General features: G+C 27.8%; 3 protein-coding genes across 4 annotated transcripts; all 3 read right to left on the reverse strand.

Annotated features, from left to right (window-relative positions):
* Positions 1 to 487: 487 nt before the first annotated feature.
* Positions 488 to 7,428, reverse strand: Sxl (sex-lethal). 2 transcript variants are annotated; one of them, XR_510454.3, is made up of 5 exons: positions 6,738 to 7,428; positions 4,878 to 5,053; positions 4,691 to 4,804; positions 3,846 to 4,169; positions 488 to 1,087 (listed from the first exon to the last, which is right to left on the reverse strand). XR_510454.3 is itself a non-coding variant. In NM_001126137.2 (4 exons), the coding sequence occupies exons 1-4, from the start codon at positions 6,870 to 6,872 to the stop codon at positions 3,977 to 3,979; spliced, it is 618 nt and encodes a 205-aa protein (NP_001119609.1). In that variant the 5' UTR covers positions 6,873 to 7,419; the 3' UTR covers positions 3,241 to 3,976. The 2 variants fall into 2 exon arrangements, 1 of the variants encoding a protein (NP_001119609.1); NM_001126137.2 differs by lacking the exon at positions 488 to 1,087 and having other exon boundaries at positions 3,241 to 4,169; positions 6,738 to 7,419.
* Positions 7,429 to 9,821: 2,393 nt separating this feature from the next.
* On the reverse strand, positions 9,822 to 14,889 carry LOC100570321. The gene is made up of 4 exons (XM_003242507.4): positions 14,784 to 14,889; positions 13,794 to 14,265; positions 11,349 to 11,522; positions 9,822 to 10,354 (listed from the first exon to the last, which is right to left on the reverse strand). Exons 2-4 carry the CDS (start codon positions 14,224 to 14,226, stop codon positions 10,275 to 10,277), a joined length of 687 nt encoding a protein of 228 aa, XP_003242555.2. The 5' UTR covers positions 14,227 to 14,265; positions 14,784 to 14,889; the 3' UTR covers positions 9,822 to 10,274.
* LOC100159465 lies at positions 14,873 to 16,211 on the reverse strand. The gene is made up of 3 exons (XM_008181959.3): positions 15,895 to 16,211; positions 15,162 to 15,334; positions 14,873 to 15,094 (listed from the first exon to the last, which is right to left on the reverse strand). Exons 1-3 carry the CDS (start codon positions 15,967 to 15,969, stop codon positions 14,905 to 14,907), a joined length of 438 nt encoding a protein of 145 aa, XP_008180181.1. The 5' UTR covers positions 15,970 to 16,211; the 3' UTR covers positions 14,873 to 14,904.
* Positions 16,212 to 17,625: the final 1,414 nt, after the last annotated feature.

Raw genomic sequence — 17,625 nt, forward strand, 5'->3', positions numbered from 1 at the left:
ATATATATATATACATCAAAACAATGTTTGGAAAATAACAGGTTGATAAATCTATACATCAAACTGGGCAGTCAATTTTATATTTAATAATTATGTATGACTAAAATTTAATTTATATTACTTTAATTAGGATTATTATTTTTATAGATATGTATCCTCCCTGCATATTTGTTTAATTTTAAAACTTAATTCTATAATTTATAGATTATAAATAAACTTCAAATTATCCTACTGTGCTTGAGAAAAGAAACAATAATTCAACACAGCTTGTAAATCATCAATCAAATAAGAAATTTAAAAAAAAAAACAATTTAACTTTTAATTACACATAAATTAATTTATATTGTATTTCATGAACGAAAAAAAAAATCTAACATATTAACAACATTCAAAAAGAAAAATATATAATTAATTCAAAGATATTTTTATAAATTGTGTGGAAAATATTAGTATTTTAATTCTTAAGACTTCAGTGATCAGTATTGTATATACAGACAAGTTATTTTATTTAAAAAACATTACAGTAGAAAAACATGAAATACAGGCACACATGCATACTTATATTTTAAACTAATTAAGATAATTAATTATTATATAAAAGGATAATATTAATATCAAAATTAAAATTATGAGTTTTTTTTCAAATATTCCAAAAGAATTATAACATAAACTTTATTGTTACTTGAAATTATTTACAATACAATTTCTAGACTAAATATAGAAGAAATCTACAACAATTTTTTTTGTTTTCAATCGAGCAATTTTAATTTATGGAGATTGGTTGTATATATATATATATTATATTAATTTAATTTAATTTACATTAAAAAGAAAAAAACCTTAAAATTTGTACAAAGGTGTTTTTTGGAAAGTGATGCATATCAATACATGTTCCCATTACCGATGCCGACATTGTAGCTAAGTGGCGGTGGAAACAAACCGACTGATGTAAGACGGTAACTAGCCCTATCTTGGCGCATAGCACCAATAGTATGTCTTTCAACATGCTGCAACAATGGATTGGGATACTTGTCAATAACATGATTAGCTCTGATTAATTGGTGCATGTTTTGTGGATTTTTAGCCCCTAAACATACAAAAGAAAAAATATTAGTAAACAAGTGGGTGTCAACAGATGACTGACAATTAATGACAAATATTAAATAATAATAAAAAAAAAAAAAACCTTTAAACCAAAATGCAAAAAACTATGAAGCAATTGAAAATAAGGTTCAAGGGTCTAGGGAGTAGAATAAGAATATATGGGTTTAGAGTACAGAAAGACATATAATACATATCTAAATTATGAATAAATTTTAAGGTAATAAGCTAGTTAAAAGAATAGCCACCAAATACTTGTACCAAAACTTAATAAATGCAACTACACAATTATAATCTGAACTTATAATTTAAGATGAAAAGACAAACAAAGATAATATACATTAATTGTATTCATTGACCATCAACAACCAAAATATAACTTCAATTACCATTTATATAAAACCAAAACCTGATAAATAATACAAATAAAAAATTCCATTCAAATAAAAACATTATAATGTTATATAACCAATAAAATAACACAAGGATATTTTTGATGGTATTTAGGAAAAGATAATGGCTATTGAAATATGATAATAGGAAAAAACACAACATATTTGATTTTTAAATATTAAAATTGAAAAATATATAAGTTGATTTAATAGAATACAATATAAACAATATTTTTACTTCAGCATCATTGAGCAGAGTTCATCTTAGTAGCAAAAAAGTGCAAGTGGTTATTTTGTGCCCCAGCCTTCGCCCACCCAAAAATAAATAAAATATGTTAAAAAACTTTTATTACCTGAAATGTCGAATGTACATAAAAAAAATACTCTACTAAATAACAAACTCACAAAACTACTATCAAGCTGAAGGGTTTAATAATGCATTTTTAGTGTTGGTCATTATTGTCCAACCAATAAAAACAATTTGAAAAATATAATCAGCAAATGTTAACGACCTAAATTTTTATAAGCTATATCTCTTCCCATTAGGTTATTATTAGGTACAAGTTACAACAACATCATTACCAACAATACTATCTTATTTTCCAACTATTAAATTTATGTTTTATATTGCAATTAATTAGGTAAATGTTGACTAATTAAATATTTTTCAATTTTAAAGAAAATAGACATGACCTATCTAATTGTATTAGCTATATCCCGGGGTATACCCAGGCATTTTTCAAAGGGTGTGTCCAAATTTTTTTAAAATGTAAAAAGTATACGACTAGTGATTTGCACCTCAAGATCTTTAAATTCTGTTAATAAATGGGGGGGGGGGGGGCAAACCCACCTTGGGTACGCCCCTCACTATATCTATATTACTTTTTTTCATACTTATTTTCCTTATTTTAGATTATACCCAATTAATCAATAATATGATTGAATACTTTTTCACTGAATAATTAAAATTAACTCAAAATAATTAACAAAATTATTCATCTCACTCACATTCATTAAATTATGACTACAGACTACTTATTATGATGAAAAACATACAACTTTAAAATGCAAAATGTAATAGGATGGAAAAGTATTTCTAACTATTTAATCTAATAGTTCCCTATTTTAAAATAACATTTATTTAAAAATGTTATACCAACACCCACTACACAGTATTTATGTTTTTCACATTCTCAAAATATTTAATATTTATACAAGTATTTTTGAAATGATTTTAGTTTAAACATCCTAACTAAACTATAACACACTAAGGGCCGTTTTACAATGTCCGGTTAAAGATAACCGACACTTAACCGGCTGAATTCCATCGGTAATAAAATCTGTTATCAGTCGGATCGGACATTGTAAGAACAGCCTTAAATAACAGTTATCAGGTGTGTTATATCACTTATATCACTTATTATATACGATGACTATCTTGAAATAACTAAATTCTTTTTAAAAAATGTTGAGCTGTATAATAAATCCTCTTTTTAGTTATTTGTATTTCCATAATATTAGAAATATTAATCATGAAAAATTGAATGAATATTGAAAAGGTAAAAAGTTTTGCACATATAATACGTAAATAATTAAATACCTAATAACTAAAATTATAATTTAAATAATTAAGCAATAATAAACACAATATAAATACTAAATAAACTTAAATAAAAAGGCTGATTGTCAAGAAATGTCTATAAAAAATCTTAATATTATTAAAAGTAATATATAAAATGCTTAATACTTTATATTTTATAATATATTATATTGTATTATAATTTGTAGCAGTTTATTAATCACGTAAAACACTGTAATATGCATGATATAAATATTAAATAGATGATAGATGATAGAAAACAAATGTACATATTGGGTAAAATGATCAATATTTTATTTAATCCAAATCATTAAATTAAATATCAGAGAAACAGAATACTTACAATTACAATAAGAACTTTTGCTAATCAATATAATATATAATAATAAAATAACAAAAATATATATGCAAAAAATTTAAAATAAGTATAACTTAAAAACTCCTCTTAATGATATTAAGTTACATAATAGTTCATTAGTAATAATTTATATTGTATATTTATATTCTTGTTCAATACAGAATTTGCTCGTTAGATATTAAAGTACAGTGTTTTAAATTATTCATGAATATTTTTACAGCATTTACATGCAATAAATACTTGTCATCTATTAGTTGTATTTAATAGACTTAACAAAACTATAAGCTTGTCACTGAATAGACTATTAACCGATAGTTATCCAAATATAAATAATTACCATACATTTTAATGTATCATAATAGGCCTATGTTTAGATACAATTGATGATACTTACAGGAAACCGATGAGCCAGAATTCAAGCTATTACATTTTGTTTCTGATCTATGACATGTAACTTCGAAGACATTGAAACAGATTATTGGTTGGGGGAAATTTTTAGGTTTTTTTCTTTTTTTCTTTTGTTATCTAGTAGCTTAAGTATGTGAGGGTGTCATTTGTACCTCTGTGCGCTAAACCGGTTTGTAGACCGGCTAAATAAGCTGCTTTCTGTTTGCCGTGTTCCTCTGCTATTTTTACTGATAGATGCTCTGTGCATCCCTCCAACAAAACACCATTTAGTTGAATAATTGCTTTTTGGGCATCTTCTTTTTTGTTATAACTAGTATATGAAAGAAAAAAAATATAATGTTCATTTAATGGCTTCACACTAGATATTATATAATATAACTATAACCATAATACACATTTACGTGATATAAAATTATATTGAGAAAAATGAAGAATATATTAATTTTTAATGTCGATTTCTGTGATAAGTTTTTTTGTTTAGTAGGAATTTGTTGAAACTATCAGTATAATATTAAAAACAAAGTCATATTTCGATATTCTATGAAGTTATTTTGGAAAAAATATTCATGAGCATCACTGCATTTTGAATAAGTACCAAATTTAACTAAGTTTAGCCCAGAATTGATTTGTAAATGTGATTTTGTATTATTAGATACCAATTTATAAAAATAATACACCTATGCAAAATATCCTATGCCAATAGAAATAAAGCGAGATTAGTAGACTCTAAAACCAAGATTTTCTGTATATTATTGTCCAGTTTCTTGATTAATTTATTTTTGATTAAGTTAATACTTATAATACATATTATACACAAATTTAATATCTTACCGAACAAATGCTACTCCTCTGGGAAGTCCACTATATTTGTCTTTGAGTATATTTTTTTGAACAATTTGACCATAAGGGGCAAATAAATCTTCAAGTTCTCTTTCTGTTATTGATCTAAATTATTTTAAAAATATTTATAAAATAACTACCTATTAAAATTAACTTTAGAACATTATTTCTTTTTTACCTTGGTAAATTTTGAACATAGAGGTTTGTATCTTTGATATCTTCTCCAGCAGGTCGAGCGTAAGATACTTTTAAACGTTTATTCTCAACTTGAAGACCATTCATCACCTCAATAGCTTTAGATGCATCTTCAGGGCGAACAAAGTTGACGAAACCAAAACCAAAACTGTACCCAGTCTAAAAAATATAATATTAATTTAATAGGTATGTAAATATTAGATAATATAAATTATTATTAGATTATAGGTACATTATTTTAGGTACACTAAAATTGTTGTAGGTAAAAAATGTTTAAATAAATTGTAATACCTAGATGATTTCTAACAATTTTAACACATTTTTATTTCTAAAATTTTTTTTTTTAGAAAGCTATCCGTTGTTTAAATATTAAGACATCTATCAACGAATAACTAGGATTCTATTTGTACCTATATTATTTGTCAATAGAAATGGCTGCCTACTAAAATGAACAACAAATCTGATAGGTATAATTAAAAGGTAAAAAGCTCTTAAAAAAAATAAAATATAGACAAGGATAGGTTTAGGGCCAGTTGCACAGTCTCTGATTAAAGTTAACCGGAGTTTAACCATAGACGGTGCAACTGGCCCTAAGTATTTATATTAGTTTTCAAAAATATCTATATACAAATACTCAAATTACCCCTTAATTAGCTGTCAAATAAATAATAATAATAATAATAAAATAATAATAGTAACAATTAAAATACATAATATAGGGACTTGTTTTAATAATTTTGTTCTTACCTAAATAGATAATATAGAATAGATAGGCAGATATTAGGTATAATTAATAGTAGGTACATATCAATTGCATTAAACCATTATGAAATTGGCAGGGATATTAGATATTATTACTGTCAAATTGTATTAGCGTTATCCAAGGCGTTATCTTTGAACAATAATGTAATCAAAATGAATCTATTCCATAGTCTATACTCTGTAATTTATATGTAAGTATATATAAATACACCATTTAAATTATTTACTTTTAACCGGGCTTCTGAGTTCTAACCCATCAAAATTATATAGAATTGAAGGATATCATTTAACCCTTTCATAAGAAAAATAGGTAATATAATGTAAAATCAATAAAAAAAATCAATACCTAATCATTCAACACAGATATCTGCTTTGACATGAACAAATATAATATCAATTTATTAAAGCTGATAACGAAGATAATTTTAAAGAAAATATACACTTGTTTATGTTTTTAAGCTGCCTATACCTAATTAAATTAAACTAGGTAGTACCATTAAGTCGGAAACAATAATATCATATTATTGTGATATATTTAGGCAAATATTAGTTAAATGAAAAAATTATTTGTAGAACAACAAAAAAGAATTAACTATTAACATTAAAATAGGAACCTCGATAGGAACAGTCAGCCTGATAAGAATCTAGAGTATTAACACACCTATATTAGAATAATTGATTTAAGTTTATCTATTCAGTTCTTAAACTAAATTAAGGAAACTGTTAATGTACAGTTGGAATGAATTTGTTAAGCTTTACAATATTTTACAATGCTGCTACGCTACTTATTTTCTCACCCAATCATTCATTCAATCAGTTTTAAAGAAATGTAATTCTTAAGAAATGACCGAGAAAATGATATACACACCTATATAACCTGACATATAACATAAGCTACATATCAATGTATTGTTCTGCGCGCAAGTTTAGATACTAGTTTAAAGTTTTCAGTCTCCTGTAGGGTTTCCTAAATTCTCATGCGGTTGTAAAATTACAAAGTTCACGAAATCCCCCAAACTACCACCTCAGCTTTTCATAAAATCTGTGGACCACTATGTACACTATATTGGTGGGAACTCACTTTGACGTCTTTCATCACCCGACACGCTTCGATTTGTCCAATCTGGGTGAACATTTGATGAAGTTTTTTATCGGTCATCGACTGCGGTAGATAGTTGATTATCAGGTTCGTCATGCTTGTGTCTTGTGGCTCCATTTCGGCGTTCGTTGAGGGTACTGTTGTTGTTGTTATTGTCGCTGATGCCGCTGCTGAGGTCGGTACTGCGTTAATCGTGTACGGCGTACGGAGGAGGAGGCGGCGGTGGCGACGGGTACTGGTGGTGCTATTGTTGTTGTTGTTGCTGTCGTTGCTGTTGTTGTTGTTGTTACAACCACTGCTACTGCCACTGCTGCTGCTGCTTCTACTGCTGCTATTGCTATGGTCCTGTTTCACCGGCGGTGGTGGCGGCGGCGACGACAACGACAACAGACCTTTATCGGGGATGATGAGGGTGACGGCGTTGGTTGTCGTGCGCGCGACGAAACGGTTTTGTTTTCGCGGGGCAATGGTTGGTGATTCGCGCGGCGGCGGCGGACACAACGGATTATGATGGTAGGAAGTGCATGAGGGGGGAATCGCGTGTGGAATAAAGTGGAAAAAAATAATAAGAAACGCACACGGGAAAACGAAAACGGCCGATAGATTAACTACACTCAATACTCAAAAGTAGTGAGCTTGGCAACACGAACCGGGTGACGATGACGGGGAGTGCGGGTCCGACGGGTTGGGAAGGCGGGGGCGGGGCGCGGATCGATAGAGCTACGCGAGCGCAGTGGTGCCAACGACGCCACCAGCAGCCACCACAAGTAATAAAGATATACAGACGGGGAACGGGACATTAGTCGGACTAGTCGCACCAGTAATCAGTCCTGTACTCCTGTCTTCCTGGTCTACCTAACTACCGTACTGATCCGCTGAGACTGAGTACTGACTACTCCAACTTGCCAAGTGGCAAGTGGCATCTTGACACTTCCAAGATCCAAGTATCCTTCTTGAGATCCTCGTCACTCGTGAGTCGTGGCCGACGTCCGTAAAAAAAACATACTAACCTAACCACGGATGTCGACGGCTAACCGGTCCGAGTGGAAACTACTGGCAAGTGCCGGTGAAATCCAAGAAGTGATTCGATTCACGTAAAGAGATAAGATTAATGATTATAAGTTATGACTTATGACATGGTACCACAGAAAACAGAGATACAGATCATTCTGCAATTTTGTGACTGTACCGACTATCGGCTGGCCAGTGGCCACGTCTGACTATTCACTGTTTTGTCTCGGTGATGGACCCAGGGGCGGCTTCAGATCAATTTCGTGAAGGGGGGGGGGGCATTTTAGTCTTGAATACCGCTTTGCTAATCAAAAACTTAACATCTATATGATTGATGTTTGTGTCTAGGTTCTGTATTATCTATGTACAAAAAATTAACTAAATTTATAAAATGTATTATTTATCCATTGGCGAAAACAGAACATCGACTTATGGAGAGGCGGTAGCCCCCTTCGCCACCCCCCTGGACTGGTCACATAATAATATATAGTCATTAAAATGAATATAATTTATAGCCGGTGTCACTGGGCCACTGGTATATAGACAGTAAATAGATGTTGCACGTTTGACGTTAGTACGTTACCACAGCTAACGTGACGTTTTTACGATTTTTTTTTACCTAAAATAGTTTTACTTTTATTATAGCTTAGCATTGATTAAATATAGGTACTTAATATATTTAATCAATGAGCTATAAAATGGTTGTTTTGACTTGTACAGACGCGTCAACGCTTGTCATTACCTATAGTATTTATTTATTAGAGCTGGGCCGATAGTACTTTTTTCCGATATCCGATATTCCGATTTATTATTTTGCCGATATAAAACCGATAGCCGGTCCGATATTTTATTTCCATAAACCGATATAAAAATACTTAAAAACCCGATATATTTTTCAAAAACCGATACCCGATATATAAACCGACGTAACATTTAAATGATGTGGCATATCAAAACATATTAGATTTTCGCAACGATAAATAATAATAAATTAATAAATAATAAATATTAATAATTTTACAATTTATCAATAAAATCATAACCGCGGTAAGTAGGAGAAATAATTAAATAATAAATAAACGAAATTGAATTTAAATTGTGAATGCATGGTGTTTACTGTGTTTACCAAATCATTTGTTGTTTACATAATATGTCTAAAAATAGCGTTATCGGTATAACCATCACCATTACATACAAATTGATATGCGACTGTATTATATCGGTTTTACTATCGGTTCAAAAAAAAAACCGATAGTACCAATATCGGATATCGATATCGGTAGCTCTACTATTTATCACGGCTTAATATTTTAATTTATAGATATAAATGGACATTTTACTGAGATACAGGCATACAGCATTCGGGGCTAATCGCAATAAAAGCAGTGCTAACTATTATTTTTTTACTCCCTAGATCTCGTGGCGGCCAAACGTAATGTTAACATTACAAACATTTTTATGTTTATTCCAGAACAAACTAAGAATATATATTTATTTAAGTAACTTAATTATTATTTATTTTTTGGGCATACTTTGACTGATAAGTGATTATTATTGATGTAATGCTGTTATACGCTCGAATAGTTATTTAAAAATAAACCATGACTACCGTAATCTCAAAACCATTTGAGCAGTAAGTGTTTAAAAGTTAAAAGTAATAGTCGTAATACTTATTTAGATACCCAAGTAATTACCATTTTCATCTACTATAATATTTATCAAGCATAGCGTGTGTTAATGAAGTACTGTTTCTATAGGTAGTAGGCACATACAAACTTAACTATCAGGGGGCATTTAGAATATTCCAGTATTATTTGACACTTGACGAAAGAGCCGTGGTATGAATTCCCATCCCTGGTGCCTGAAAGTGCGTACCAATTTTATTTTGACAACATTATGTTTAAGCAAAATTTAAAATAATTGTTAATAGGTATCTACCTTTTTTTTAAATATTTATTTTAAATTTTAGATTCATGTTGTCTAATTAGTAAAATGTATTTTTGTGAGTGTTGGTTGTCAACGGTTGTCAAGTATAGCATTCAATAACATAAGAACTTCAAATTCATACACATTTAATTAATCATACATGATGAATAGACACAATTTATTCTAAATTAAAGATAATATAATGAAATCATTCACTATAGAACTATGTAATTTATTTAATGCTTAATATGAAAATTCTTGAGAATAATTATTAATTGTTATTACTTATTACATATACCTATTCAATAATAATATTAAAACAAAAATAATTTATCTATACAATTTGGCAATACTTAGTGCACAGCATTTGTAACCTACTTGTAAAATAATATTTCTTGCAACATATTTTTTTTTTCTTTATGTAAATACAAAATCAGTAATATACATTATACAATGATAGTGCAGTGTTTATTGTGTTGTATAAAATATTCATAGGTAATCTTAACAATAATTAGTTTTCTATTTAACAAAGAAAAATATTTTAAGTATAATACATTATTATTTTTAACTTAAATCAAGTAATTAAAATGTATAATGAACTGATGATGATGATGGTGGTATCCAAGGTTTATAAACTGCATCTGAATTTTTTTTTTTTTTACCTAAAGGTAGTTAATTTTATAAAATATAAACATTATTTAAATTAAACATATTATAGTGTTAGACATTACACCATATAATATAATATCATTGTTACTAGTTATTACACAAGTCAAGAGAACATACTAACATGGTGTATGTGTTATTGTTGTCTAATTAACACATAACTCCAAAATATAAGTTCAGCGGTTCCAATTTTGTGTAATATGCTTTAAGGGGATTCGATACCGTGATTTTCTGTTTTTGTCTAACACACGCGTGACATAGTATTTTAGACGTGTTTTTTTCCAAACATACCAATTGATCTAATGAAGCGATAAGAATTCTAAAAACAGATTTGAATTCGTCATCAATTCTACTTGAAATCGACTTTCCCACATTTTTGATTTTTTGATTTTAGCTTCTCCAAAAATTGAAAAACAAAAATGTTTAAATTCCTCTTTTTTTTATATGACTTTTTCTGGAATTTGGGGGCTAATATCAAAAATGTGGAAAAGTTGACTTCAAGTAGACTTGATGACAAATTCAAATCTGCTTACAGAATTCTTATCGCTTCATTAGATCAATTGGTATGTTTGGCAAAAAACACGTCTAAAATACTATGTAACGCGTGTGTTAGAAGAAAACAGAAAATCACGGTATCAAATCCCCTTAAACATTAAAGTGAATTGACTTATATCATCAAGCTTAAAAGAAAAAACATTTTCTGTATTTTCTTGTTGGGATTATATGATATTTTAATGTTTAATCAATTTATGAGTAGATACTAGGTACATAATTTAAAAATCCTCATCTCGTTTAAACATTAAAATATAAAATCCAACGAGAACACAGATAATGTCCTTATAATTAAGTTTGGTAATTAGTCAATCCACTCTAATAACAACATGAAATTGGAACTGCTGAAAGCTGATTTTCTGTTGTTGACCGTTTGTAAGACAGAGACAACATATGAGATTAGAGTGTTTACCTCTTAATTTAATATTGATTTATTACCAGCAAATTTAGGAACAGTAGTTTTTTTATGTTCATTTAGGTGTTTTTTAACTGCATTAATATTTTCCAAATATGCAAATGGATTTCCAGTACTTAGCTCATTATCATCAATAGAAGTTAATGACATTGAATTATTTTGATGACTACAATTTAGTTTGTGTTCGTTAAAAATATCTGCAATCATAATTTATATTTAATCAAATATATTATGTAAAAAAACAAATATTTTAAAAAAGGTGAGCAAGTGGGTACCCCTCTGCTGTACATTAGGTGTTATGATGGTAATTGTAATGGAAGTTTTTGTGAATTTAAATTCAATGATAAATCATTGGATTCAGAGCGAAGACGATCTGAAATACTACTATACTAAATATTATATTATATGAAAATAATATAATATCATATCATAATGATATATTTATGTTGCTATGAATGTAAATTATTCTACTAATAGTAATACAGTAAATTAAACTAATTTTGGCTGAAAACATTGCATTTGAAAATGTCAATATGTATAAAATATAATAATTTACTTTAAAAGTTTCAAGTACACACGAGGCCACAAATAATAATTTTAAATAAATTACAACTAAAATACGTTATTGTTAAATATCTAATTACGTCTAAATTTGAATAAAAATCAAAATATCTAAAAAAAAACTTTGTTTGTATATTTTTAAGATTTTTTTGGAACAGTATGAAGATTAACTACTTATGAGTTATAATAAACATTGTATTCAATTTTTACATTTTTTGACTCATCAAAGTTTTTTTACCAGCATTTAAAACAAAAAAACTATAATAAATCAAAAATGTAAAATTACTGCAAATAGTTCAGTGTCAAAATATTTTGAACATTTTTTCATGTATAGAAAATCTTAATAAAAACAGTTAGTAAAAATGTAGAGTATCGACAAGAGAAATTTACACCAAATAAACAATATTGATTTTGTCAAAAACTGGTTTTCTGCAAAAACTCTCGTTTTCCTTTAATTTTTATTTTTGGTTTTTCCCAATTATTAAGAAAAGTACTGGGAATTTTTCACTTTTGATTCAATAGATAGATCTATAACTATATCTAATTTGCTTCCAAAAACCACTTTTTAAGTTAAAAATCAATAAATTTATAATTTATCACTCAGTTCAGAATCTAAAACTAGCTAAATATACTTGCTAAAAGCCAGTGGCGTATTTAGGAATTTGTTATGGGGAGGGTCCAGATAATTTTCAGAAAACAGAGCCGTGGGGGGCAAAGCCTCCCACACCACCCAATTACTCTTTATTAAATAAATATACCCTATTTATAAGAAAATTTAAAATTTTTGAGTTTTTAATTGGTATTAAATAACCAAAACAAATTTAAAAAAGCAGGTAAGTGGATGTCACTCTACTGTACAGTAGATTACAAGTGGGTCAATGTATGATGGATTGTATTACACTTGAATTCAATGATATAATATCATTTTAAAAGGAAAACGATTCTAAGCGGAGATGATTTGTTAGTCTGGATATTTTATATTGTTATTATTTATTATAGCCCGTAAGTTGAATTAATGTTGAAATATATTTTTTGTTTATATTCTTTATTGTCTATGATGATAAACAAAGCTTTAGAAATTAAAATCCCATTTTTAGAGGTTTTTTGTAATTTGTCGGTGGTTTTTCCCGTGACATTAAATAACTATTGAGAAAAATGACCTGCTTAAAGTACCATGTTAATCCAATTTGCTAAAAGATAAGATAGGTACTACATATTGACATCAAAGCACTCCTTCTGGCATTAATTTTGTATACAGGATAAAAAAAAACTGTAAAACCACTAGCTTCATCGCTCCGCTCAGAATCTAATATAGTTATGTTCTAACTTTTATAAAAATATTTCTTAAAATACATTACTTCATTCAATGTTGATCTTAGATAACTTTTCAACTTTTTAAGGTTGAAAAAGATCCCTCTAGTATCTAGATCCCCTGTAGATACTGGCAATGAAAAAACCACAAAATATTTGAATTAAAAAATGAACTCGATATTTTTCAACAATTTTCAGTACCCAACTGATAACAAAAAAATCACTATATTAATTGAAAATGTTGATAACTGAAGCATTTAACACGAGTCAATGGGGGGGGGGGGGGGGGTCGGACCCCATGGACCTCCCCCTCTAAATACGCCACTGCTAAAAGCATAATGAATAGTAATAAAGTAGGTATCAATAGTATTATAAAATATTATATAATAATATAATATATTTTTAATTTACAGTGAATTCCGCCTAATGTGAACACAGGGCATCAGCGTAATATTTTTTTGATCCAATTCCAATATATACTAACTTACTAATTTCCGTTTATATGGCCAACCGTTTTATGTGGACAAATGAGTTTGGTACCAATGTGCTTACATTTTGAGAAACATAAATCTAGTCTGGGTAACCAATATACTTACTTAAAGGAATAATATTTTGAACACAAATTCTATCAATAGATGAATCAGCGTGACAATCAAACCAATTTTGACGTCGGAATTCAATAATTTCATTCAACCACTTTTCGTCAACATCTGTCAGATATGGCGTTTTAAAACGCTTTGAGCATATTAATTTTGGAAAGGATTCGTTTTTTGTTTGTTCCATACGATTACAGTAACATTCACTAATTTTAGGTCTTGATGTTACAGATGGTGATAATTTAATATATTCAAAATCTCTAATTTTTTTGTCAGAAACCTTGTTTTTTAAATATTTTTTCTCAATCCAGGGTTTTGATGAAAAATGTTCAATCGGTGTATCATTATTGATTATTTTTTTACATACAGAGCACCCCAGACGGCTTTTCTTTGTGTTTAGGTCGGATACTGTAGAATATCCTTTGACTCCCATAACACTAGTTTATATAATACATTATCAGCTTCAACAAATCTAAAACATATTTTTTTTACATTGGATATATAAATTATTTAAATTATCAACTTTCAAAGTCAACTGTATAATCCAGCTCATATGCTTATTATAACTACTATTACAGATTATATATATTCAAATAAATGTTAAAAATAAAAATAAAATAATTTCTATTACTTTTTAAATGCTGTGAAAAAATAAAAAAATAAAATAAAATTAAGCTAAAACTAAATTATTTCTAAATTAATAATTTTGATGTTTTGAAAAAATAATATTATGTACATTGATTAAAATATTAAATATATTATGTTAATATTTAATCAATGGTTTGTATCTAATTTGACGTTTTACATTAAATTGTTATAAAATATTATTAGTACTAAACTAAAATGTACCAAAATTTTTTTTTACATCTCACTTAACTGTCAGACATCTGACATAATTCAAAATATTATTTTATGATACAATTTTAATTATTTTAAATCATGCAAAATTATTATTATTATAACTTTTAAAATTTGTAAAAGGTCACATACCACATACTGCTAGATGTGCTAAATGTGTCCGTATTTAATTTTATCACAAAAACAATAAAATTGTAAGTTTTTGTGCAGCAAATCTAGATTTAAACTTAACTTTACCTAAAACGGTTATATTTTATAATGAATCAAATTTTTCATCAAGCATATTATCTAATTTTTGATGTCTAGCCATATTTGATAAGACTGCATCTAAACTAGTAGTCTTCTTCTTAGCACTTCCTTTTAATTCTTTTTTACCATCCATACGATTTAAGTTCATATGTGATATATCTTCTTCAAAATCAAAATCGGATTGATCCAATGATCTATAATAAATTGTATTTTGTAATTTTTTTAATAAATTAGTTGATTTATTTAACAAGTCTATCATACTCTGCAATATCACAAAGTTCATTAGTACTACTCTGAGATACTTGACTATCGTCTGGTGTTAATTCCCTTCGTCCGGGACAAGTCCATTCTAGTTTTAAAGATGTAACATTAGCTGACTCCAAAGTTTTGTACAACGAATAAATTTCGGATGGTTCAGGATAACATTCATTCATCTACAAATTAAAAATATATTTAAATATAAAATTTAAATTTAATAAATGTGATCAAGTAAAAATAAAATTTAAAATGTTGGATAAATATTTAAATTATTATATAAATCCGAGGTTTCTATACATATCTGGCTGTTTTAAGATTTGTTGCCATAGGTACAGTATCAATGCTATTGTTGATAAAACACAAATATGAAATAATGTTTAATAATTTTATTGTACTGTACCACATAATTAAATAATATGTATTAAATTTGATTGTTTGGTTTGAAATGTATTGTAAAAACTAATAAATCAAATACAGAAACAAGATACTAAGAATTTTCAGATTTGATTTTAAATTTCTTGTTTGTTTAATTAGTTTATATTGATATTTGTTTTGCTCGACTTCAAAATGTTTAATACATTTCAGTATGTCAGTATGTCTATTATTTATTAGAGTTTTCATGGAAAATGAAACTATGAAAATAACATACGCAAATTTCATAGTCAAAATTAAACTAGGTACCAAACTATAAATATTTTATTTTATAAAAAGTAATGATATTTTGTTGTATAATTACCTGGTTATGTTTAAAACCGTAATTTTCATCATCAGAACATTCTATTATATCTTGTGTAATAAAATGTTCAGACATTATTTTTTTAAATACCAAGAGTAATAGTAAAATGTAAAAGTTAAAATATATTAATAGTTATCTCTTAACTCCTCCACAGACTTAAAATTTAAATATTAAACCATAAAATTACTAATAATTGTCATTTGAGCTAAATTGAGTAGGTATTTGAAATATATTTTTAAGTCGATTTGTATAAAAGTATAAAAGTTAATCATTACAAGATGATAATAAGTAATAACCACGGTTTAAGATAGAAATATAGAATGGTTGAGCGACGATTCATACAATCCCACGGTACATTACGGCTGAAAAGTTTCTTATCAAATAAATGTTTTTACTCCCTGGATACTAGCGCTTCCAGTGCCAACATGGCCTATCACTAAATGTTGGCGCCAAAAACAATAATAATTCCAGACGGCATTTTACTATTTACTATAAAATTTAGCCATACCACAGAATAGAAAATAAATAGAATTCTATTCTGTTAAACTGTAAACATACTACAGAATATAGCAATAGTCATACACATAAAAAGAGATAAAGGATATGTTAATTCGCGCCAATTCTATTAACCATGATATTATAATAATTGTGGTTATTGTGAATTAATTATAAAATTTTCATACTTCTTTTTATGTTAATTTAAAAATGCCAAGTTATTGCTGTGTACATGAGCCTCACGAGGCATCAAAATCTCTTTTTGGAGTCCCCAAAAATGCAGAGATTAAAATATTGTGGGAAGAAGCATTAGGGATGCAACTTAAAAAAAGTCATAGGGTGAATTTATTTTCTTTAGAAATTTTTTGGTACCATTAGACAAGTTGCTAGTCCCAATGACCACCCTGCTACACCTACATTTTTACAACTATACAGAATGTTATCGATATATTCAATAATCAAGCCCCCCAAATCAGGAAATTGTTGTATACTAGAAGGTAAACAATTCATTTTTTCACTAATTTAAGTACTTTTTCATATTTATTCTTGTAGAAAATATCCCAGTTATTACAATCTGTGGGTAAGTGGATGTCGCTCTGCTGTACAGTAGGTTACAAGTGGGTCACTTTATAATGGATAGTATTAAAGATATAATATCACCGTATAAGAAAAACGATTCTGAGTGAAGACGGTATGTCAGTCTAGGTAGGTAAGTATAAGATTAACATATTATATACTTATCTATGGTATTAAAAAAAAATTAACCAATATTAGGTATCTATAATAAATTCCAAATTAATCATAGTATCATACCTATCACAATATCCATTAGGTACTTATAACGCGTTATACATCAACAACAAATCGTGGTACTATCATAGATATATAATAGTATACTTTAGAAGTTTCAAGTACTCACGAATAATATTATTAATACAATCACAACGAAATAACTAAAATAGTTATTCTAGGTTTTTTAAAATTTTTAATATATAATTTCGTCCAAATTTGAACTTAAAATTACTATAAAAATAAACTGTGCTTATGTATTTTTATAGATTTTTTGGTAACAGAATTAACTACTTACGTGGAATTTTGTTTTAAATTTTCCATCCTTAGATATAAAAGTTGAACATTTTATAAATTTTTAATTACGAAATGAATATTCAATTTTAAATTTCATAAATTTTGTCAAAATTCGATCTTTAAATGCTTATAAAAAAAAATCGTGCCTAT

The sequence above is a fragment of the Acyrthosiphon pisum genome, chromosome A1 (genome assembly GCF_005508785.2).
Source record: "Acyrthosiphon pisum isolate AL4f chromosome A1, pea_aphid_22Mar2018_4r6ur, whole genome shotgun sequence".
Lineage (NCBI taxonomy): Eukaryota > Metazoa > Arthropoda > Insecta > Hemiptera > Aphididae > Acyrthosiphon > Acyrthosiphon pisum.